The 26632-nt window shown below is 44.2% G+C and overlaps 1 protein-coding gene across 1 annotated transcript in view; it reads right to left on the bottom strand.

Annotated features, from left to right (window-relative positions):
* LOC410369 (platelet binding protein GspB) overlaps window positions 1-26632 on the bottom strand; it is a 172550-nt gene that overhangs the window by 14753 nt on the left and 131165 nt on the right. The window contains exons 2-3 of the mRNA XM_026444167.1: window positions 2635-6722; window positions 682-807 (exon numbers count right to left, since the gene is read on the bottom strand). Of these exons, the coding sequence (XP_026299952.1) occupies window positions 682-807; window positions 2635-6722 (4214 nt within the window). The remainder of the gene's footprint in view (window positions 1-681; window positions 808-2634; window positions 6723-26632) is intronic.

Below are 26632 nucleotides of genomic sequence, written 5' to 3' on the forward strand. Positions count from 1 at the left end.
CGCGACTCCGGGCGAGAAACAGAATTGCTCTCCTCCGTTCCGCTCTCTCTGAATTATCGTTCCTTCTCCAGCCGATTATTTTTTAATGAGCGGGCCGAAGCGGTAATTTCTCTATGACTCGACGATTTTTCATTCTCTTACTTTTTCTCATTTTTATTCCTTTCGTTTTAATTGAGTTATAATAAGATGCTTAAAAGCGTCTTAACAATGATAATTGTATATATATTGTAAAATATCATTTTATACTTCATTGCTTCTTAATGAGAAGTTGGAGAGGAGAATGAAACAAGGTCGAAATTATTAATTAATCTTCCTGTATTTTTTTTTTTTTTCATTCCTTTGTATCAATTGAATTTTGTATCACATAAGAAGCAAGATACGCATCGTGAGATATTATTTTGTTATTCCATCCAGGTTTTTTAATGAAGTTCGAATTGTTGTAGAAAATTGAAATTATGATACGGAATAAATATGATTTAAATCGTAATTTTAATCGTTTTAATTCGATTATAATGAATATTTTGTAAAAAAGTAATTCATTTCTTTCGATTCAATTTAATAAATACGTAATAAATGTCTAATTTCGTATATACAATTCCTCGAATTAAATTTTTATCATATTCCATATATGAAGAAATGATATTACATTTCATATTCGTAAGAAATTATCCGATTACTCACCAAGTGTTGTATCCTGGGAAGTTTCGTGATCGCCTTCTCGATGGACGTTTTGAAGTCGCCATTCTCGAGATTCAAAGCATCCTTCCTGCAACTTATTTCCGACGACGTATCCGATTCCTCCAGCACCTATGCAAAATATTAACGTCATCATCGTCACGTACCTTCACTCACCGCCAAGAAACGTGCAATTCCCGCGAAACTTTTGATTTTTCTCCCTCGAATATTTTCACAGTTTCTTCGAGTGATCAGTGACTCAACACGTCGAGGAATACGAGATAGTCACGTTCCAACGGCAACGATTGTTTATTTAAATTATGAATATTCGATTAATGCAAAATGCCGGTTTTCTTATAAATGGAATCGTTTATATACTAACGAAAGGGACGTGAATATTGTAGATAACGCTTATGTACTCGAACACGACGAGGATAAAGTTTGAAATTTCGGGATAGAGGACGGGCATCGCGAATTCGAATTCGAGGAGGAAGAGGAGGAACGTGTTCGACGGACGGTCGATACGCGACTATTTCTTTTTTTTCTCTCCGTGGAAGAAATTATTTTCTCTCTCCACTTCCTTTTTAAAGCGATATGAATAAATAAATAACTCGAAACGAATAAATTATCGATCGGTTTATAACTAATCTTTGAACCTTTGTATACACGGTCAAAAGATCATCGGATTATGAATTATACATTTTCGTTACAAGTTGTCGAGGACACGACAAATTGAAACGATTACCATTTTTTCTTTTTTTCGTCCTTCCATTTTTCTTTTCCAAAAAATTTTTTCTTCTCCGATTTTTTTCTTTTTTCATCAATTTAAAATTCAAATTTTTTCTTCACTATCCGCAATCCGAAACGAATTCATTAATATTAGAAAGAAGCGAAGATCCATTGAGTCATTGAGAATCATCATCCGAGTAAAAATTAATCGAGCTCCATTGTGTCCATTCTGTGTGGCGAGTTCAGGGACACGTACAAATTCGAGAGTACAACTCGAACGTAACGCTTATATCACGATACCTTATATCACCTTTCGTTTCTACAAATTTATTTCTCTGCCTCAACCTTATCCCGAGAATCAATCTTCGAACTTCTTAATTGTCTCAAACTTATCTCGATAACCCGATCGAGAGAGAGAGAGAGAGAGAGGCACTTAGTTTTCGTACTTGCACCAAGCAAGATAACGAAAGTACACAGTAAGGTTTAATGGCCGGATGATAAATGCCCAGGACGGTCGACGATAATCCAAAGGGATACCGCGTAACGGTACATAAGTGGCGGTGCTATACAATTCGCGTCGTTTCGATTTAGCGATCATCGGCCAGATACGCTTTACGGTACACAATCGTAAATCAAAGTTTTTGCCCGGATAATACAGCAGGCGAAGGAGGAGAAGGAGAAGGAGGAGGTAGAAGTGGAGGAGGAGGAGGAGCAGGGCCGAGAGGAAATTACACCCGCCGGACTGGAATCACGGCCGAATAAAAATGAAACGTTTAGCGGCTCAAGGATACCATTTCGAATGGCCTCCCTTCGCGCAGCTGGGAGCATCGCTTTGAGATCCTCGCGTCGATCAAACGGATAGTCGTTGAATTTCGTTCGAAGGGGAGAAAGGAGAAGGTTTTTGTCCACAATCTTGATTCAATATCCAAATCCCGAGGGAAAGAAGAATCGTAGAAGGTTCTATGATTATATAAAAAAAAAAAAATATCTAGAAGCTAGAGGCAAAGATTTTCATTCGAAAATAAAATGAACTACGGTGAAATTACCAATTAAAAAAAAAAGAACAAGAAGATCACCGGCACCAATAACCTTGTTCTTGCATCTCCATCAATTGAAACGCAGTTTGGCTCACCAAACACCACTTTCACCCGACGGCCTATATACCCATATATATAATTTCTAATCCTTAAACACATGCATCCACCACCATTTAAATCATCGATCGCTCACCTTACGATTCCTAAGTATCAGTCTTCTAAGAATTAGGCCAACGCCGACGGCGATCGGGAACACGACCAACGTCGCCAAGATGTAGCTGACCACGGCGACCGTCTCCTGGGACGCGATCGCGTCCCCGTCGTGCCTCTTCGATATCACTTCACTGATATTCACCGACTCCCTCGGACTGACCGATATCAGCCCAGTCTCGAACAACGTCCTGTTCAACTCGCTCGGATACACCGAAGTGTTGTATTCGGGCAAGATGGGATGGTGATACACGGTCCTGTGCCTCGTGCGATTCCCACTTCCGTTGCTATTCGACGATCCTCTACCCGGGCCCGTAGCCGGGACCTGGTTGCTCGCCGCAACCTCCTCGTGCCTGTCCCCTTTCCTCGTGTCCGGGCCACGGGTCCAACTCTCCGCGTTCCTCGGTGTAATCGTGTCGCTGGTTTTCTCGCTCGTTCTCGAAGGCTCGGAGGGCTGCTTGGCCGGAAGCGGGTGTTCCGGCCGCCGTTCGGCTCCCCGGGAGAACGGGTTCACCGGGCCGCTGTTGTTGAAGATGTCCGACGTGTTGTACAGATGCATTATGGGCAGCACGTCGTCCTTGTCGGTGGACGCGTCCTGCGACTTGTCCGACAGATTCCTCCCTCTCACTTCCGGCGACCTTTCGCCGGACCCTCGCCTGCCATCACCGTCATCAGAGTCTGCCGCCGAGATCGAGGAGGGCGTGTCCAAGGGCCTCGACTCCTTCGAATCGGCGCTGGTCGTCGCGCTTTGGTCTTGGGCGATCGTCGAGATCTCTATTTGCACGGTGGGCAAGGGTGTGGTGGTGGCGGTGGTGGTGGTGGTGGTGGCGGCGGTGGTGGCGGTGATGGTGGTGGTCGTTGACGCTTCCGTCGTGGCGATGGACGAGGACGCGGTTGCACCCGCGGTCGTGGTCATGGTCGTGATCCCGCGATCCTTAGACTCGTGCACTTTTTCCGCGTCGGAAGGATCGACGAGGCCGGCCACCGTTTTCGTATCCGTGATTCGGTTCGGGGCCTCGGTCGGGTTTGAGGTGAAAGTCTCGATCGGGTCTCGGGCCGCTTTCGCGATCATTCTGGGCGTAACGGGGAAAACGGGCGCCGGCAACGGCGCGGTAGTCTCTTTGGCCACGATCGTTTCGTCGGACGCCGCGGTCACTGTCACGGTCGGCGAACCGCTTCCGTTCTCCGTACCATTATCCGCGCCGCTCTTCCCGATTCCACCGCCGCTGCTCGCTACGTCCACGCTCTCCCTCTCACTCGCCCGCCCCACGGTTTCGTCTTTGGTTTCGAACGCGCTCGCCTTGCTCACCGCTTCCGCTCGCTTCCTACTTCCGCCCTCGTCCGTGGTGGTCGCGTTCACCGTTGTCGGAAGAGGACCACCGCTACCACCATCGCCACCATCACCACCACCACCGCCACTCGAATCGACCACCGTCTCCGTTTCCACGGAGGGAACGAACGAAACTCTCTGCTGCATCGTCACACCGCTCGTCGTATCCGCCACTGTCGCGTTTTCCAAAATCATATCCTCTCCGCTCCCGTTCACGATCGTCACATCCTCGATCCTCGCCCCGACCCTCGAATTCCTCTCGTCCCCCGCTATCGAACCGCTCTTGTTCCTCGCCGCGTCCGAATCCTCGTCTACGTTCCTCGTCCCTTTGATCCTCCTCTGGCTCTGGCCATTTGTCAACCTCCTCCTCTTCCCTGCCGCCGCCCCGTCCTCCTCTCCCTCGGGACCAGCCCCGATCCTCTGATTCAGCACAGCGCTTGCCGACTTCCTGAGAAACCTTCTCTCGTTCAGCCCCTCGATCTCCGTGCTCCTAGGCTTCGCGCGACTCCAACGCACGCCGCCCCTCGGATGATACGCTTCCGCGGTCTTGGCCGACCTCGGCCCGCTCTTGTTTACGGCGGTCAGCTGCAACTGCGCTCTGCCGACCGCGCGCTGCTGCTGCGACTGGTGCGCACCGACTGCAACGACCACTTTCCTCTGTCGTTCCCCCACCAGGTGAGCGGACGCTTCGCCACCGGCTGCGGCTGGTTCGACGGTCGTGCCGGCACTGAGTTCCGCCGGCGCTCGGCCTGCCTCTATACCCGCCGCGCCGCCGCCACGAGGAGGAGGCAGAAGAGGAGGCGGCGGCGGCGGCGGCGGCTGCGACTGCGGCCGCGGCCGCGGCTCTGCCTCTGCCTCTGCCTGCTCGCGCCGCGATCCGCTCGTTATCTCGGTCGTACCCGTGCTCGCCTCTCGACCTCCTTGTTCCTCTCTGCTTAACCCAGGTCCGGTGTAGTTGCGCAATAGCCGCGTCACGTTCGTTATCGTGTAAGCGTACACGTGCTGCTGCTGGTGCTGCTGTTCTTCTTCCCGATGCCGTGCATCCCGATCCCGCTCGTGTTCCCGCGCCAACGCGCCGCTCCCTTCCTCCACCCTTCCATGCTGCTGCTGCTGCTGCTGCTGCTTCTGCCGCCCCTTCCAACGCGCCCCCTCGATCCCGCTCGATCCCGCCAGAGTGCTCGAGGTAGGAACTCGTCCCTCCGTCGAATCGACCACCGGTTTAACGGTGTACTCGTCCAACACCCTCCCTTCCGTCACCACGATGCGGAGGGTGGACGTTTCCGGCGACGTCCACACGATTCGAAACGGCTCGGTGGAGGGACGGCCGACGAGCTTCTCCCTCGAAGTCGACGTCTCGATGTTGTTGCTCTCGCGGCAGGCAACGGTCGTCCGTCGATGATAGCTCGTTTCGTCGATCACGCTTCCGTCCACCTCCAACGATTCCCGAGGACTCGAGAAGGCTGTCTCCTCCTCGAGGTACGCGACGGGATCGTTGCTCTTCCTCTTTCGAGGATAAACCTTGGACGGTTTCGCGTTCTCCACTCCGTTCACGGTCGAGGATACGGGTTTCGATTTGTTCGACGCGTCCGTGGCACGGTCTTTCAGCTTCGTTTCACTTTCTGCCCCGTTCCGCTCGCGCGTGATCGCGACGGAAACGGGCTGCCCGCCCGGTATCTGGGTCGAGTTGGTCGCATTCCACGTTTCAGCGGCCACGTGGGCAGCGGCAGCGGCGGCACTTCCTCTCCCGTGGTCCACGTGAGCGGACGGGTTATCGTCGCGAAATTTATTTTCCGCGACAGGGTCCGATCTACCACCGGTACCATTTCCCGTTCCAATAACGTTCGAGGCGATCGTCGCCTCCGCAGGCCTCGCCTTCCTGTAGTAAACCCCGTTTTCCCCTCCCCTGAACGCGTTCTTCATCTTCGACACCTTGTTCTTCTCCACCGACTGCCGTTCCACAGCGATGTTCATTTCCTCGTTGATCATCTCCTCCAACCTGGCCACCGGTACCGGTGTCGTCGCGCCGAAATTCCTCTTCATCGAGTACCTTCTCCTGGAGTTGGCCGCGGTCGGCGCCGTGGCCGTCGACTCGGCCGTATCGTTGTTATTACTCGTCCCGTTCTGAATTTCCGGTTGAATCTTCTGGCCGAAGTAGAGGAATTGCGACATGTCCTCGACGGGTATGTTACTCTCGACCGGCCTGAAATAATTGTAGAGCGACTCCGGCATGGGGACCGTGTTCTTTCCTCGAGTTTCCGAAGTGTCCGATGATTTTTGATTTGGGACGAGGGACGAGAATGACGTGGTGGAGGACAACGAGCTCTTGTCGCCGATCGAGAGATCCTCGACGTTCCCCGTTCTCCCCGTTGAACTCTGCTCGACGATCCGTTTCCCCCGTTCCTCGTCCCCCAACTCCCTGCTCGACGTCGCCTCGCCCCCGTCCATCACCCTGCCCGATGTTTCTTCGTCTGCCGGTTTGCCGGCGGCGGCAGCGGTTACGTACATCCCATGCCTCGTCTCCTGGGCCTCGAGAACGTCGATCGCCGCGTCTTTCGAGGACGCGTCGAACGGTCTCGGTGTGCGGTTCAGATTCCGAGATTCCGAGATTGGCCGCTGGCTGAACATCTGCCGCCTCCTCGCGGCGAGGATGCTGCGAAGCGCTTGCTCCCTCTTCGCCTTGGACGACGGTAGCTCGGCCTGGAGGGGCATGCGACCCTGACGATGATCGCCGATCGAGGACTCTGCAACCAAACGAGGCGTTCGTTCGTCAGTTTTGGTTTCCAAAATCGGATGTTTTAAGAGATGAATACTCGACTTGTATGAATAAATATTATACATAGTCGATGGTTAAATCGAATAGGTCGAAATACACTCGTTTTTTAGAAATTATATTCGCTGATCTAAGCGAATTAATTAATTGGCGACCAATTCCGCTATTCGTATAGGGAAAGCTCGACTACCGTAAACGGATTCGAGAAACACGGAGAACGGATAATTGTTACATGAGACCTGTGCTCACGAATGCAAACTCCTTCTCATTTTTCCCTCTCCTCCTCCTCCTTCTCCTCCGATTTTCCAATCGATAAATCACGAAACTACCTCTCCAAATGTCTCACGCGGATTAACAAACGATTAAACATGGCCAATTTACCATTATTATTATTATTGCCAGAAGCGAGTTGAACGTATCCATTCTCGGTCACGAGATCTGAATAAAATAAAAGTAGACGATTTTCATGGATGGTTAAAATAAAGTTACAATTTGTCGTGCGATCGATTATCGTATCGAGGCGAGTTCGAAACGAGATGTTCCCGAAGAGGAACAGCTGCGAGACGAACGGTTCCTCGAGATCGCGGATCCCCGACTTGTTATCCTTTTTACTTTTCTCCTCGTCTCTTTTTATATCCGGCCAAGGTTCCACCGACCCTGTACCGTTACCTCACGGTTCCTTGGCGCGACGGTTTCTTCCTTTTCGTCACATTTCACGTTCGAGAACCGTTCACGAATTCCTCGATTAAAATTCGCGCGTATCAAACTCGAGATCGATCGACGATTTCTTTTTTCTTCCTTCCTAAGCAAATTTATCCTAAGTTTTGGATTTTAAATTTTCGAAATTGAATAATAATTTGAATAAATGGATAGATAGAATTTATGGAATATAAGATATGTTTTGAGAAACGATCTAGATGGAAGAATTTGGTCGATCGAGAAGATTTTAGGTCGAGCTCGTGCTTCGTGCAATCGTGGACGGGCAAAGGTACTTTCATCGTGAATACAGAGGCAGGAGAAGGAGAAAGGATCTGGTGAGTACCGTTAGCATCGAGTACTCGTTTATCGTTCTTGAACTTCCGATCAGATATATTGGAGAGGAGTTTTAGGAGAAAGTTGCAACGTTTCACCAATATATTTCCAACACGTATTATTTAAAATCCAATCTTCAAAGACGCGTTGTCCACTAAATAGTTAAAAGTTACGATAAACGAATAAAAGATATTTTAAAAGGTATAGAAAAATAAATGGATGTAATTGAAATTAATAATCTTCCGTTTAATACATCCAATAACACGCTTATTCTTGTTCTTTATTTATTTATAATAAATACTGGATACCCTGATTGTTGTAAAAAAATGAAAAAAAAATACGTATCGTTAATTCTCAACTTCTTTTGACACCCTTTGCGCCTAAGGAGGAGAAAGTAGGCTCGTGTTACCCCGGCACACCGTAGAGTAACGGTGCAACGAAAGAAAGGATTCGAAATCAAGTGTCAAGTTCTCGTGGGTCAAATCGCTTTATAAAGACGGACGAGCCGAGATCTCTATCTCGGCTCACGATACGACAAAGAGTAGGGGAAGGGAGGGTGTGATAACATTGTAGCGGTATCTCAAGGTAATTACGTGGTACCGGTTTCCTTATAAGCGTGGAGAAATAAAAGATATCGAGGAAGAGACTCGGCACGCGGCCAATTCCAATTCCCTCGTGTGTCCATTTCTCTCTCTCTCTCTTTCTCTTCTCTATCCAATTTTTTTCCACTGAACTACCGTACCACACTCTCTCGTTGAACAGATTTCCCTCGGTATTCCAAACAGTAAAAAATTATCCTCGCATTGATTTACCTTTTAAGCGAATTAAACGTCGAAAAGAAAAAAGAGAAAAAAAATCCCTTGATTGGTTTTATCGTCAATCAAGAACTTTATTTATAGCAGTTAAAGACTAATCGAAAGTTGCATATCGTCGATTATTATTCGATGCATTTCTACAAGTGAACAAATATCGTAGTAGAAGTATCTACTCTCCAAGATAGGATAGCAAATATTTTTAAGAATCCTCGGGGATAGTCGAATGAATTAAAAAATTTTCTCTCGTCCTCGAAAATCACTTATGATCGAATCCTATTCACCACGATTAATAAAAGAAAAATGACATGACATAGTACAGCAGGAGAATAGTAAAAACGACGGATAATTCAGAGATGTTCGAATTTATTCCCAAGGTGTCGCGAATCGGTTTAAATGCGTCCGCAATTAAATCGGTAAATCAACTCTTCCGCTTCCCTTCCGGCAACGTTGCAAAAGGATTGGGCGATAATTTACCAGATTTTTTCCTCCCCCCCCCCTGACGCCTACCTCGAGCGTTGGAGGCGAACGAGGAAGAATTTTATCCGAGAATGACCGCGTCAGCCACTTACGTCTCCATACCGCGCGAGCATAACTTACAAGCCTACGACACGTGGAAAGCAGCTTTAAACGCGGGGTACCGCTTCCGTGGTAAATCATCAGTGACGGGAAAAGGGATGCCCCTGTGCGCGGGTTAACACAGTTGTCTTACCGTTTCCACGATGAAATGTAAATTGTGCATAAATTTCCACCTCCTATGAACATCCCGACTTCCCTCTTTTCGCGTATTAAATTCGTTATTCTTCTTGTTATTGTTATCTTGATATATTAGAGCAAAGTGTATATAAATATACGTGGAAGAAATGAAAAATATGGTCTGGGAACGAGTCTGGGATGCTTTTGTAAATGAAAATTTTTTTGCTACGTAATTATTCCGTGTTATATTAATCGTGGAATGTGTGTGGGATGAATTTGTGTTATTATGTAAGAGTATATTTGGAAATAAATATGTATTTGATTTTTGTGTGACGAGAGTTTGATTAACTTTATGAATTTATATCAATGTGAAAATAACGATCATTATTGTTTTGTATTAAAATTAATTACTCTTCATTTTTTGCTCATTGCAAAAGAATGGTATTAAAGATTCGGATGTTTCAATAAGATTCGAAGTGGTTAAAATTGCGAAACAAGTATATTCAGGCTCTCTTCAGACGACCGACATAAAACCCTGTCGATCTCGTATCGAGGGTACTTTCATCGGAAGATATTTTTCTGAGCCGCTTTTCAACTTGTCAATTGGATGTAAGGAAAGGTTATTAAAAAATGTTTTATCGAGGCCAAGTCTGATTGACGACTCATCCGCCTGGAAAGTGCAGCCGGCTCTGCCAGACGTTCGAATATTTCACGAGAGACGAGTTGCGAATCGAAGATAAAATTGTGATTATTTATTAAAAACTTCGTCGTCGGCTTACAACTCGTTGTATAATTTAAGTATAAACTTTTAATTATCATTTTAATGATAATAATTTTAAGTCAAGTATATAAATTTATAACAAAATCAATTTTTCCAACGTTTATATCGTATTAACTTTTCTCATCTTGTCAATCTTAACATTTATCTTAATTTATCGTTCGTTTATCGTAAAATAAAAAGCGATATATAAATTTAAAAGAGAAAATAGTCAATACTCTTTCAAAATTACAAAATCAAAAAAAAAAAAAATAATCAATAAATCGTTCCACTTAAACAAACTGTTACTGTTTGACAAACGTTATTTGTCGAGTTATAAAACACGTGAAATCCCTATATATATATTAAATTTAATACGATACTCGCGAAGGGAGTACGTTTTTCTCGAGATTGATAAGAAAAGTAAGGAGGAACACCGCATTTGTGTTACAAGAGAGGATCTTCTCACACGCGATGGTACATCGACATCTTCCACCCTATCGTGCGGTTAATGGACGATTCTCGTTTTGTTCCACCTCGAAAAATGACCGGTCGGACGAATGGGTGTGCACGGAATCGGCCACGCGATTCCGTCATTTTCGTTTCTCAACTCGTTTAATTTTCGTTCGGGAATGGAAAAACACGAGACTCGAGATGCTGGAAAATAAAAGAAAAGCGAAAAACGAGAGTTTAGATTAAATAACGAAAAACTCGAGCGTTTCCCGGAGGGGAACGTGCACCCGGCTTCTTATTTTATTACAGTTATTAATTTTAACTTGCCATCGGTTTCAATTTTTCACAAGCGCACGAGCATTTCTCTCGTCCAATTGACAAAAACTGGGCTTTCGAGTTTGATTATCGGCGCAATCAGCCAACCTGAGGTTCGTATAATCATCGACGCGGCAAAAACTTGGCTATCCTCGTTTACGAAACAGGACCAGAGACACGATTGCCGCGGGAATACGCATTTTGTTGCGCGGAATCGTGCAAACCGGTCGTAATTTTCAGAACCGGACAAAGCGGAAAAAATTTCAAAAGCGATTTGCAACTTGCCCTCCGACGAAATCCGTTTCTTCTTTCCCGAACACGTTCCGTTATTTTTTTCGAAAATTCGATTATTAACTCGAAAATCCATCCTCATTCCATAACGAGAGTCTAAAAGTTAGGTTGGAATTTCACAAAAAATAATCTCAAAAGATTATTTTCTAATGTAATCTACACTATTATCTATTATCAATCGACCAAGATCAAAGAAGAAAGATTCCATCAATTAAATATTCCCAAAAAGATATTTCGCTTACCGAAGCGCAAAACCGAAATGACGGCGTTGCCGAAAACACGTTTCCATTTCCGCCGAATCATATTCAGCGGTCGGCTCGGTCCCCCCTCGGTCACTCGATTCCACGGATCGAAACGAGGATCCCGAGGATCGTTTTCGCATCGACAAACCGCAATTTTTGCGAGGAAACGTGAGGGAAGGCGCGGGCTCGTTCGTTTCCCAGGTCCTGAATAATGCAGACCACCTATTATCCCTTCCGGAAATATCTCTCTGAGTCATCATCTGACCTTACCGCGCGAGAACCCACGTTGCGGGGGATTCTTGCACGGGGGGAAGGAGAGGGAGAGGGAAGGACAAGTGGTGTCCTCGCTGTCCCGTGAAACCGAGGGGAAAAAGGACGATGATAATAATAATAATGATAATGATAATAATAATAATAATGGCGGTGAAAAAGGTGGAGGCATCTGGCGGAGGGAGTTGGCGTCGTTGGCGTCGTGGAAGAAGGCACGAGGAGTCGTAGGTTATCGCCGCGAAACGTGACCGCATAAAAGATCGTAATGTTTTATGTGAACACGTGTATAAGGAAGGTCAGTGATTCCTTGATTCCGCCACGACTCCGCCAAGGGACAGCCATTGTTCAGCGCGGGAAACATCCATGTCGCTGGACGATGTAGCGATTACCGTTTCTTCATCGATCACCTCCGTACAGGGGTGAGTCTCTTTCATTCGATATTCCTACTCCTGTGTATCTCTTTCGATATACACGAAGAGATATATTCGGGAAAAAGAGGGAGAAAGATCCTGATTCCTGATGAGAAAATTCGAAATGCAGAGAGAATGGTATTTGAATTTCGGCGAATTTTGGAAACGAAGAATGGAAGGATATTTGGGAAAAAATCTCGGATACGAATCGCGACGATAATATTGCATTTTCCGCCGTCATCTTATCGCCGTTCGAGGATAGAGATTTGAAAAATGGAAGGATTAAGTGGAAGGTTGGGGGGGGCAAGAGTTTCTCGCGTGGAATTTCGAGCGTGGAACGCGAGCTCGGCTCGTGCGCGCGCCACAAAAGGAGGAGAGCGAGATTCGCGGCAGATAGAAGTCGGTCTTGTCGCGCCGCTTCGAGTGACGTACAAATTGTCGGACGGCTACTTAAAACGAACAAGTGTTCATTACTCGTGCGGCGATAACTTTGCCCCCCTCGTAAATCCAGCCCCCCTCGAAACCGACTATGCTAAACGCGCCTCCCTGTCCCCGATCCGTGTGTTTCTCTATCTCTCCGTTTCAAACGATGAAACCACGCGATGAAACATCGCCTCGAACAAAGTCTCGCTCGTGACTCGTGAATTTCATTCTCGATCATCTTTTTCCTTTCTCTTCGTAATTCGTCACGCGATAGATGCTTCGACTCCATTTAATTTCCATTATTCTTTCCTCCATCGGAAAAATTTTGCCATTTAAAATTCTCGAACACTACTCAATTACTATCGATTGATTCCTCAGAACGAGGAAAAATTGTATATCAATTTGTAATATCGATTCCTTTCCTTTACTGTAATCGTCCAAACGATGTCTCTCGATTTCACCGATGGTTTCGATGGTATACCATCATATTTTTCCTTATTCGCCGCAGGACACGATCGCTACGGAGTTATTGCAGAAATTTTAACTTCGAGTCCCTCCTTGGCGCCGTTTAACTTAATTCGTTAATAAAGCTCCTCAGCTATACGTGATTATCGTAAATGCTCGCGGTTTTCATGTCCCCGGCAACGAGTAATTGCCGTGCAATTTTGCACACGAGCTTTATCCGTGGATAAAGGCGCCTGTGGATGTTAATCCGAAGGTTTAAATTTTGCGTAGGCCCGAGAATAATTGGCTCGATTCCGTGTTGCCAGCCGCGCGAAAGTGAGAACGCGGCGATTGTCGCGTTCGAATTCTTCGTTGGCGAGGAGATTGGTGGAATTTGAACGCGTTCGTGCTGCCTTTGTTTCAAGGTATTCAAGATATTATAAGATTTCGATTATATCTATGTGCATCATCCGACTATTGATTCTGATAGCAATTAAAAGATCAGCACGAATGATCTTGTTGCATTTTGGATCTCAATGAAATTTTTGAAACTTTGGAATGGAAAGAATCGAAATTAAGATTATTGCATATTTGAAAGATAAATAAGAATTTTTTCCGATATGTATTTTTCGAATATTCTTACTCATCGTGGAAACAACAATCTGTAAAAATTTCATTCTATTCGATGCGATCGAAAGGATTCTTCTAATTGTTTTACGTAATGCCCTTAAAAGATGCGATGGATTAAACAGATCCGATTCCCTCGTTCGTTGGAACACGTTGGAAATAATTATTCCCGGATCTTTGATTGTCTCGAGCACGAGGAGATGCTTATTTTTATTTTTTGTTTCAAGGCGACGGAAATATTCCACACAACGTTAATGAGAATCATCGTTCGAGTGTTTATTTTATTATTCGCGGAAAAAAAAAAAAGAAGAAGAATTAAACCACGTAACAAAAGATGTAATGGAATATTCATCATATTAGATATATATTAACTACGCTTTTAAATCTCGCCGGATCGATCTCTAACAACTTCATTAACAGGATTAACTCCATCGAAGCCGGAGAGGAATAGACAGCGATAAAACGAGAATAATATATACTTCCTATAAATACAATTCCATCATTATCGTTCCGAAAAGGAAAAGAAGGAGAAAACACCTGCGTCTTAATGTGCAAATAAGAAGCGAGGATCGCAATTGGAAACGTGTTTAAAGAGGCGAACGATCGCGTGTGTTGCCTAGGCGACGCGGGGAACGCATTCAACGCGCATATGATGCACGCGTGTTGAACAAGTCTAACCACCTGTCCGACACAACTCCCTTTGTTCCCAGCAAGAGAATTTTTCGGAAGATGCAACAGGTTACACGAACACGTTCGAATTATATCCGAATGTTCGTCACCTCTGCTCTGTTCTTCATCACATTAAGAAGATGAAAGAGTATTAATCGAGAGCTCAAGATCGAAATTTTACAATTTTCAATACGTTTTGTACCGAATTTTATTCACAATTGATATAAAATGATCTTCTTGTCGAAGAAGCGTATAAATCTACTCGATTGTTACAAATTCTTTCGAAGGATCGAAAGGAAGAGCAAGTAATAAATAGATGTATACTTGAAATTGTTTCCTCCTCGAGGATTTAATGATGTTGTTTCTCGCTCAACAGACGAATCGATCGAATGGATCCCTGCGAAACAGGTAAAACCGCCGTCTATTCAATTTCAAAATAGCCAACTCGGCCGATTCATAGCGAAACGATGATTTCATTACATAATTATCAATGAATTATACGTGTTCAGTGACCGGAGTGTCCTCTGCGACTCGTCCCACCGGAAGCGGATACACGCTTCACGAGAGACGACCACAAGTGGAACGAGTGCACGTACAGACGAGGCGCAGTAGGTGCGCCGGTGTGCGTCAGACGGACAACGCCTTTCTGCCGTGTAAAAGCAAACAATGAACTCCTTTTTTTTTTCCTTCCTTTCTTTTTCAATACTTTCATTATAATCCATCCTCATCCGTTTCTTTTATCGCTAGATCTATTCAAAAATTTTCGAGATAAAGATTTTAAAGAAATTAACGATTGTTTGGAATGATCAAGGATCGTATTGTTTCCAATTCAGATGAACGAACACTTTCAAGAATGAAATTACGGATCGACTAAGGAGATGAATGAAAAATTTTTATAAAAGTTTCTATGGCAATCCGTCTGTGAACAGTTTCGAGAATCGTGTACGATTTAATGGAAGATCCCAGAGCTATTATGCAATTGGTAGTCGATGCAATCTCGGACGTGTGATCGTGGTTCGACCTATTCGAAACCAATTACACAACTCTGAAATTAATCGCACCTGTGTTATTGTTGTTAAATTACTTTGGAAATCACACTTTGTACACGATTATGGAAACGTTCGATCGAACATGAAAACTTTGAAACTATTTTTTTTTTTTAAAAATCCTCCCCTCGTGAAACAATTTTCGCAACAATCGAACTATTTCTTAAAAATAATATCGCACGTTATTTAAAAAAAAAAGCGTTGAAAAATGATCCGAACACCGGATGGCATCGTCTCGAATTTGTAGCAAATCATAGAAACCCTTGTCGATGCATTATCGACGTACCATCTCGTACGGAAGAAACCAGTATTCCATCCAATGTTTAAGGGCCTTCGATTCACCGATCGATAAAGTTACGCGTGCGATTACGTGTCGAAGATGGTATCACCTTGAGCGCCGTTACATAAGATTTCCAGGGACGCACAATGGGGATCCCGATGTTCCATTAAATCGTATGCAAATACCGGGAGAACAATGGAACGCGAACGATCGGATCGACGTTCGCGAAAAGTCAGTGCTTGGTCGAGTGCTGGAACGCTTCCTGGATGTGGCAACCGATCCTCGGGATCTATGAACAGGGATCTAAGAGTACACGCGACAAAAATTGATTTAAAATTTGCCCAATTCTTCTAAATTTTCTTCAAGAGAGTGAAGAGAGGAGAAGAATGAAAAATTTGTTCGACGAGAGTTGTTACGTTTAAAAGAGACACTCTTGAATTGGATTAATCGGAGAAAATTTTAAATTATACTTTTTTCCAGAGAAAAAAGGAAGAAGAGAAAAGATGGGAATTTGAAAATCTATTTGGATTCACGCACGTGACGATTCTTCGCTCGTCAACAAAATGTTGCGTCCGTACGAGTTAAAATTATAGTCGCGCGAATGGAATCCCGTTGGACAGAGGAGGCAGCAAGTGCGGCTTATTGAATATAAATCATAATAAATTGTACGACACAGTGCGGAATTAATTTACGGGTCGATGATTTAAGATGTTGCGTATAGTGCGCATAATTGACGCCTCGTTTCCGTGTCCAGCCTCCTGAGACAGCAACACAAATTCATCTTCCTTCCAAAGAACCGGCCACTTCTCTTCCTGGTAAAGGAATTCGAATTGTTTCCTGGTGAACGCGTGATCGATCATCCGACCGACACGTTTCGTTATCTCCAACCAAGATCGAAGAATCCTTCCACGAATCGTTTCTATATACACTTCCAAATTTCCAAATTGAAATCCACGAATTTGGAAAAATCGTATTCCATTTTTCCAACTTCTCCTTCAAATTCGAGGGAATGAAGGAAGAAGAAAAATCCCTGGATACCTAATTTTAGACGCTCGAAGAATTTGTTTAAATCGTGGGGGAGGGGAATTGCGACAAGGATTTTCGAAACGTCTCCAATTCCATGGATGGAAATATCCATAAATTTCGTTGTTGGAGTATTCGAAAGGTTTTCCAATCATTTCCTCCACGGTATTCGTGGCATGTTGCAATCAGTGACGAGCGATGGAAATACCAATGAGCGGTGGTTTCGCGGTTGCATCCTTCTTCAACCCGAAGGTAAACGGGCGTAGCAACGATCACGATCAAGATCATTGACTTCTCACGAATGTAAAGCGATCCCCTGAAAGCCTCCGTGCTGCCGGTGCGATCTTTCGCCCGGATATCACGTGGACACGGAGAAAGGAAGGAATTATCAAAGTCGTGCATCGCCCCGACGTCACGAACTGGCTCACACAGAATTCTTTCCCTCCCTCTCCGCTTCGCTCCCCATTCTTTCTTTATACATTTTGGACGCTCCAATAGCCCGACATTATTATTCCTATATCCAAGAGTAACTCCTTTCGTACCGTGGATATTAAAATATTGCTCCTATATTCTTATTTTTTTTGACTCCACGTCCAAATATTTATGTGTGTGTACATAAATTCGAAATTATCAAAATTTCTTCTTAAATTTATATATCTTCCAAGCCAATCTTGAAATAATTAAGAAATTGTGCCATACATCTTTTAAATCTTTTATTTACCAACATTTTGCCAACAAAGAATTAAATTATATTCAAAAATAATCGTAGAAACTCTTTAAATTTCCTCAAAAACTTATTTAATATCTTGCTAATACTCTTTCCAAAATATCTTCATAACCAGGGAATTCAATTTCTCAATCTCAGTTAATTCACTCAGAAGCCTTTTGCTCAAGAAAGAGAGAAAGAGAGAGAGAGAGAGGCTTTCCAAGCATATGCTAGACGAGTAGAGATCTTTTCGATCTCTAAACAGCTCCCCTGGCTCGACTTTATCACGAGGGGATACGGCCACCGGTGTTGGTTGGAAAACTTACGAACTGATAAAGGGAATAAATTGAATGGAGACGATGGCGGTGGCCGATCGTCCGAAAGGAAACGAATCGACTTTCCCCCATCGGCGGACGTTGAAGCCGGCCGTCCAAGGCCAAGATCACGGTCGAATGTTGGACAATCGCCATCTGTCATCGACCGTTTCCCTCGACGATGGCGTGGCGAGCAATGTGGAATGGTAATACACCGTATTACGTGTATCACCTGCCGCATTAAAATCTCCAATATCTCGGGGAACGGGAAGAAAACTCGAGGAGGAATCTCTCGAGGATGATTCTTCTACGTTTCGTCCAATACTTGCTCGTCACTCTTATGTCCCTCGATTTTTTTTTCTATGATCCGTAACTTCTGATCGAATTCGAATTACTTTATCATCTCAAAGAGCGTTCTTTCGTTTTTAAGAAGAGTAGGGATGAGCGCTTTAAGAGTTTTCAGTCTTATGCAAGAATTTTAAACGATGTGTCATTCGTTTATTTTTTGCATTCTAGCTTAGAAAATCAGGAGGCTACTGAAATAATTTGTGCGCCACAAAGTATGTATCTTATAACATGTAAAAAACAGTAGAAAGATTTAAAGCTGGAAATTTTAATTTGGAAGACGACGGTGAGTTGGAGGAATTGCTCGACGAAAATTCGAGATTTGTATAAAGTAAAGTCTTGAAAAATTTAGAAAAAAAGAACTTATTTGTCCATCTGAGATATTTTGAATATAAATTTTCGTAACTTGTGAAAAGTGTATACGATTTATTTCGTTTTATAAATATCACATCTTGCGATAAAACGTTCGTTCAACGTTTGGCCAGAGAGGTAAGTAAATGCGTTGCCCTCTTAACGAACCTGATTCTATTTCGTTATTTCGTTAAGGGGCGATAAGGTTCGTGTTCCACGAATCGTATTTTTTTCCTTTTTTTTTCTTTTTCTTTCTCGCCGCGGAATCGTACGGTACACGAAGCAATCGTTGTACCGCAATTAGTCGAGCCTTGTTGCGGTTTTAATTAACGAATTAACTCGACAAGCTGTTAGCGGTGAAAAAAATGATGTAACCGAAAAAAGTCTCAACGTTCACGAAAGATCCATTAATAATGGATTTCGCGATTGTTTCCGTTAGGAAAAATTTTCATAGATTGGAGAAGAAAAATTCTAGAGGAGTAGATTGCATCGCAACAGATTAAATTGCAAATTTGTCGAAGCTTCGGTTTGAGAAAAAAAAAAGAAAAAAAAACGGGAATTTCAGAATAGATGATACGATAAATTCTATTAGCTACTCTATTAAATAGATGTAAAAAAAAAACATTTGAATAATTACGGGATAGCGAAGCGTGTACGATCGTGAAAAATACAGGATGCGCGTAAATATAACGAACAACTCGTTATATTTACTCGATGATCGAATAGATAGACGAATAAAATACGCCCATCATTTACACGTGATCTTCTTCCGGCACGCAATACGCCACGATTGATGAGAATTATTCCGTGATGCGAAAGACGAAACAATTCGAATATCTTTCTAATTATTATAAAATAAGAGATCGAATGGTACAGAAAAGGAAACGAGAAGAAAAAAATTGTAAAAAATTTTCATCGAAGCAAAAATATATAATCGTTATCGCGTGGATATATATATATATATATACATACACACAATACTCACGCACAAAAAAAAAAAAGAAAAGAAAAATTTCAAAGGAGAATTCGTGGAAAACGAAATAGAATTATTTCGAGTTAATGGAGATTAATTTTTGCGCAACGTGCAGCCCACGGAACGTGTCCTCCCACCGATGTGAGACAAAGCCTGTAAGGATACGTGGATAAGTATCGTTACATGTGCCAAGCCACAGGGATAGTCATAATGTAAGCATTGAACCGGCGACGGTGCCTGAACCGTCCATTGTATTCCGTAGCCGGAGTCGCAGGTTCGGCCAGCCTTGAAGCGGTGAACCTCCCAGCGCGACAAGATGATGCATTGTTACAATGCGCGGGCCTATAGTTGCCCTTTAGGGTCACGCAGAAAATCGCAAAGGTTAAGAGGTATCAACGCCGGTGCATCTATACCACGATATATATATATATATGTCTTATACGAAATACATTTCGAATTTCGAATTCATAACAATTGTTATGACGCTGGAAATACGTGAAAAGGAAATTTGTCGCTCGACAAATTTTTCAAAAAGAAATACACTTCATAGGATCGCGAGAGATCCAATTTGGATTGTTGTTCCGGAATAATCCACGAATCCATCGAGTCTCTTGGCTCGAGAAAGTTAGAATGTCACGATTTCGCGGTGACAGAATTGAAACTCGTGTGATCTGAATCGTTTGATCCCAACATCTCTATTAATCCAATTATTATTACCCAGGATTCTAATAGATTCGAGTTAAATCTCGTAGATAGATAGATAAAGAGATCTAAGTGCGTAATACGCTTCAAAGGATTGGTATTGAAGAGCTTCTCGTAGGAGAGGAACAATGGATCCGTAAAGATCCGCCGCGTTTTGAAACTTGAACGTTTGGAAGGAGATCGAATGGGGAAAGAAGGCGAAAGAAGAAGCTCAATAACGGATATCGATGACGTTGGAGGAGACATCGGCACGTCCGCACGCATTCCGGCAGCCAGTTATAAATCACTGATTCGTATCTCTTGGTAAGGCCTCCTTAACCAAATGGATGCTACTGTCGATTTGAATTACTGCCCTTACATCGAAGGGACGAGCCATTGCCAGCCGACATTGCCTCTCCAAACGGTTCAAAGTTCTATGTAAACTACCGCCCACGTTTACATTCTCTCTCTCTCTCTCTGGCCACCTCTTCCCTCCTCCTATCCCTCCCTAGACGCAACAAGGGCCCTCCACGTCCCTCCGAGTATTCCTCTTCCAAGTGATCTAAGGAAACGTCCTCGGGTCCCTGAGCTGTCGCGCGCATGACTGCCGGGATTTAGAATCGGGGGTGATAGCGACTGAATAAAAGATGAAGGAACACGACCGTATACACCGAGGATCGTATCTCACCGTTTGGAATAAGGATTTTGTAAAAGTTTCCAAGGATCCTTGCTCTTGCGATCCGTCTTCTCGCTTTTTCTCTTATTTCGGATCTCGAGAAGGGAGATCGAACGGGCCGCGTTTCTCCACCGTTTCTTCTTGCCCCAGAATCGATCTCGGAAGGGATTCGTATCGATTGTGCAGCGAAAATTAACCAAATGGAACGAAATATTCCAATATTATATATATATATATAGATCATTTCTCTAACCCACGAAAATTTAAATGAATCCTTTCTTCGCTTGTCTGCTGCTTAATCGATTTCTTTTTTTAAATTTCATCCCGGTAAATTGGACGCAAGTAAGTAAGAGATAATCCTCCTCTTCTGGAGTTGGTTATTCCTTTTATGGCAACAAAACGAAAACTGTTTTGAAAGTATTAGGTGTCTGTGAGCTGAGAAGGGAGTAGTCGAGTGTGAGACTGCGTAGGCAGCGGAAGATGCGTCTTGGAAATGATTGTCTCCCTCTTCGAACGAACCTGAGCCCGAGCAACAATCGTCCGTTGAACGTTTTCTTCGAGAAGAAGAAGTCGGAAGTTCCTTTAAACGAATCGAGAAAGAGTAATTTTTAAATCGATCAATTATAATTTACAACTCTTTTCTATAAATCCTGTTTCCTCGTGCAATCGAATATGATACATAACAGGGGGGTAAAAATGGTGACCAGGTTGGAATGTGGACCACTTCTTAGAGATAATCAGCATCTGAATTATTACCCGGTTATCGGGTTATCAGTCGAAGGAACGCTCGGCGAAATATCTCGTCACGTATTGTCGAACGCGAGGAATCCGAAAAATGCACGCTGGAATTGGTTCGCGGACGACAAGTGCGTTTTCAGGGTGTTCTCGATTGCGTAACCCAACGACGCATTGGGTCGAAGCGAGAGTCTCCAAGTTGGGGTCTGGGTGTCGTTAGTATGCGAAGGGAAGGCCGAAAGCGCCTAGGAATTCCGCGAGAGAGGTGTAATTTTAGCTTCTCCTCCCGACCTTGCCAACTTTGTGAAACTTGCACGTCTCGTTGCTCGAGCATCGAATTCGAGAGAACATTTCGAAGGGTTCTGGGAGAGGAAAGTTGGTGGAAAATGTGAGGAGAATACTCGAGGAAGTAATGGCTTTCTTAAGATCTTCTTGATAATATACATCTTTTCCTTTTTGTCGTATTATCATATTAAATGTATGCATAATTTTCATTGTACGTTTCCATTTATATGTACTATCGATATCTTTTCACATAAGATTCGAAATGTATATATTTATTTTTGAAAGAGTTCTTTAAACTCCACGATCATTAATTACACCTTCTCGACGTGCAATATTATTATTTGCATACCGATAAAATACTTCTCGTACAAGTAAACGCGAAAAGAAAACTTTCTTAAATTGATCAAAAAACTTCTCATCGCATGACGACATTCGACTCCTCTCCAATCTCTAAAAAACACACGGAAATTTCATTAAAAATACATAACACGTGTAAAAACGAATGACTCAATGGAACGATACAGCCGTCGTTCCGACGGGATATCAAACCTCGACTCCCACCTCGTCGCCTCTGGAACCTCTATCAATTTCTCCGACAATAAGGACACTTTTCACTCGGTGAACCTCCTCAGACTTGTCCGCCCTCACGACGAAAACGACCGAGTCCCGAGTGGAATTCGAATCGGAAACGTAAGCGCGCGCGCAACTTTTTTTCACGCCTAAAAAAAAAGTCGCAGCCATTATTCGAATTGGAATATGACACGAGTACATTCACACGCTCGATTCGCGCGCGCGCGCGCATTTGTGCATTAGCAGCAGCGGGTACGTCGTAGACAGAGCCGGCACGGCTCTGAATCATTCATTCGTCCCGTCGTTGCACATTCGTCGTCCTTTTTGTCGTCCACCCATATCGCGTTTAATATTGTACGTACACAATGCAACATCGCCTCGAGGCGTAGGCAGGGCCGGGAGAGGGAGGGGAGGGGAGGGAGGCGAGCAGGGCCGTCCAAGGGGACGGTTTTCTTTACCTTCCTTCCGTTCACCTTTTATCCACGTCGGCTTTCACTTGTTCCATCCGTGACGAATTTTGTTGTGGCAACGTTATACACGCTTTCGCGCCGCGTGTACATTATTTTTCAAACGTTCAATCCTCGAATAATAACTTCCCCCCTCCCCCCTCTCCTCGTTCCTCGCGTGTCTTCCGTCTCGACGCGATTCGACCAGAAATGTTTGAACAGTGTGGGTGAAATAGGCGAATACGTATTTATATACGATTCTGCCAGAGAAACTATCGACTGAGAGTATCTTTTAAAGAGACGGACACTCTCCGCAAGCTTTGCCTTTGAAGGAAAAAGGAAAAACACGCGTTGGACGATCCAACACCCCGTATCTCTTCACCAGACACGACGAAAAGCAAAAGGGAGGGTGGAGGGAGGGAGTACACGCGTAGATGAAATAGGCGAATCGAATACGTATTTATTAGATTCTGTGAGAAAGTATCGGCTGCGAGTATCTTTTAAACACACTCTCCAAGCTTTACCGAAGGAAAAAAAAAAGAAAAAACGCTGTCGGACGATCCGACACCCCGTATCTCTCGACCAGACACGACGAAAAGCAAAAGGTGGAGAAAATGGCGAGGAAGGGAGTGCAACATCGATGTACAGTCCCCTCGGTAAAACATGGGAGTCGAGGTTGATGTACAGGCAGTTGCGCCACTTGGACGGATACAAACTGAGGAAAGGGGGGGAGGGAAAACGAAGAGGGTGAAGAAAAAGGGACTTGGCCAGCCAGGGGAACGAGAAGAAGAAATACGCCTCTCGTCTCGAGGTTCCACCTGGACGAGAATGGTCGGTCGGTGGAACGCTCAACTTACGTGCAACAGCCTTTCCAAGCTTCGCTCTCTCGCTACGGTTATAACGCCGCCTCCGACCAGCCTCGGAAGAATGTTGCCACGAGGAATCATAGACGGACTGGCCAAAAGGACATTAGAGAGACCAGCATCCCTCTCTTGGAATTTCCTTTCGTGTGCATCCTTCCTCGACAACCAATATTTCCTCGCGTTCGACGGGAAAATTGAAATGCTCGCTGCCTCCTCCGTGGAAAGGAACAAATATTTTTTCTTCATACACACGTTGGAACGGAGCCAGACAGAGGCGACCGCGAGTGAATCTCACGATTTAATTTTTATTATACATTGGAAATGTATTTAAAATTTTTCGAGAGGATGTATTTTTAATATTTCGAAAGATCGTTTTTTCCAACGAGCAGAGGGATATATGTGAGGAGGAGATATGCGAAAAGAAGGGACCAATTCGATTTTTCTCTCGAGCGAACAATAGGTGATTTAACGTGTGCGATGGGAACGCGTATGGCCGCGGAGTTTTATCTCTTTATTTGCTGGTGAGTCTCCGACTGTCTAGTCTAGCGGGAAAGGGTCTGAACAGCGTCTGCGTTCAATGCGTTTCGCGAATAAAATGCACGATATCTCGTAGCCAAGCAGGAAATATTGCGCCTAGAATATAAAGGGACGATAAAATTATTCAACGAGATCGACCGTCTAACAAAAAAAAAAAATTACGAAATTAAAAAAAAAGAGAGATTGAAAGAGAGAGAGAGAGAGAAGAATTAACGGGGCAACGTATTAAAATTAATAGGCCGGTAATTGAATACGTTTGCCGGCCAATTTAAAATTCATTCATCAGGGCAAAAATCCCTCTCGTGAGTTATCCCTCTCGGTCGAGAGCCATTATTCGGACAACTTTTCTTTCCACGCGAGGGACGCCTCCTCGATTTCAAGCTGTCGTTCTCGAAACGAAGACGAACGATTGTCGGCCACGGCCTGCAACCCGTTCCGTGCCGTCATAATCGAGTTTGTAATCCGCTTAAAGCCGCGCCACGCCGTAATTACATAATTCAATCAGCGCGCGAGCGAGTGCATAAATCGTTGCTCGGAAACAAACTGCACTACCGTGGGAGTCGAAACACTGGCCCCTCCCTCCCCCCTTTCTCTCCTTTCAAACGTAATCTCAACACGTACGCAGCCGCGTCTAATCTTCGCTGCGTTTCTCAATCGATCCTTCTCATATTTCTCATATTTTATTATCTTTCTCATATTTTCTCTTCGTGGAATTAAACGAATCGATTATTGAAATCGAACAACATCGGATGGATTAAAAGAATATTTCCAAAAAGAATTCGATCGACGCGAAATCGTCGTCTGCGAAAAATTCTCCGCGTTTCTCTGGGAGGAATAAATATATCTCGGGAATAATCATCCATCACCTCGTTCCAGGGATCGCAAGAAAGATGGCCGCGCGTAAAAGTCCAATCATCCAGAACGGAAGGAAGCCTGATCGAGCTCATTCACTCCTCGTTTCGCCTCGATAGCATAGGAAGATGATGATAACTCGACGCTGTCGACGTTGCGCGCGGGCATTCCCTCGGTTAAAGACCCAGGAGAGAGAGAGAGAGAGGCTTACTTAACCTAGCCTTAACGCACGATCCCATAGAACCCTTCCTTCCTTCCTTCCTTCCTTCCTTGCGTGCCGACGCATACACAGGGAGGATCACCGACAGGTAGAAGCGGTGTAGAAGAGGAGTGCGGCCATTTTGTTATATAACTCGCGCGCGAAAGGCCTTCCTCCTTGGCCAGCTGGAAAAACGCTTAGACAATGCTGCTTCGATCGTATAAGGACCGTCTAAGATGCAACCAGAGGGGGCCCCCTTTGCCGGGACCCCTTTGTTCTCTCCCATCACCCTCGAATAATTACCAGGAACCTTGGGAGACGCGCTTCTCGCGCTTCGATGACGAACTTGGAACACGGTCATCCATAATTTTTAAAATTACACCGATCCTGAGAAAAGAAAAATTGAGTTAAATCAAATTGGAGAATCGAGACTAAAAAATTCCATGAAATGGAAAAAGTGAAATTAAATTTTTGATAAAGGAGGAATAAAATTCCGATATCCATACGAAAAAGAAAAGAAGATTGTTGTATGATAATGATGCCAATAAGAATCGTGAAATCGTGCGTTAACCTTAAGCGATCCGAAGGTGGAAACAATACCCCCAAAATAATAGAACAAAGGAGGGCGCCATGTTGGAAGAAATTTACATGGTTCGAGTTTCGTGTAAGCTCTTCGAAACAGGGACCTCTCGAAGGGAGGAGCGAAACTTGGAAGAATTCGTGAACAAGACAGGCCGGTCCCCGGTTTGGAAAAGGGCAAGGAGACGAGGTACGATTCGAACGAATCGTAAATTGCCTAAAGACCATCTGTTCATCCTGGTATCCGCGCAAACCATTGTCAGCTATTCTTTTTTTCTTCTTCTTCTTCTTTATTCATTTATTTTTGTTTCTCCTTTTTCGCTTCTTCTCCTCTCCCTCTTCCATCGCTATTTACCGCATATAAGGATTCGTGAGAGGGAGGGGGGAACGGGCCACGTGTTCCTCTCCTCCGAGATGCGGTGGCATCCACTCGAAGGGGAAGGAAGGATGGAATGGAGAAGAACAATGCTGACGTCGGATGAAAAATCGAGAGAGAAATTCTGTAATTGCCAGATCTGGTATTTCATCCTTCCTCGTTGCATCTATCGCGAAACTCGTGTCACCGCATACTTTACACCGCATACGGAGGATGTAAACTCGCCACCTTGTCTCGAGTCATTCAGAGATTTTCTCTTTATTTTGTGATCAATGATATTCCATCCGAAATATCGTAAAAAAATGAAGGAAAAAGTGTGTAGAGTTTTGAAGAACTCTTTTAAGAAACATTCTCGATATTAAAATTTAAAACGTACCTAATATTCTCTGGAATATTTATTATTTAAAATTTCCTTGGAAATTGATAAAGTTCAGAATATCCTTCTTGCATGCTAGCGCGATGCATAATGAAGAAAGAAAGTAATATTTTTCACGCGTTCGCAACGTTGCAACGTAATTATAACCGCGCTGCAACGATGTTCTTCCAGAAGGCGGGTTCAATCTGAAAAAAAAAAGAAAAAATAAATAAAAAATCTAGCTGTCC

This window comes from Apis mellifera, linkage group LG12 (assembly GCF_003254395.2).
Source record: "Apis mellifera strain DH4 linkage group LG12, Amel_HAv3.1, whole genome shotgun sequence".
In the NCBI taxonomy this organism is placed as follows: Eukaryota; Metazoa; Arthropoda; class Insecta; order Hymenoptera; family Apidae; genus Apis; species Apis mellifera.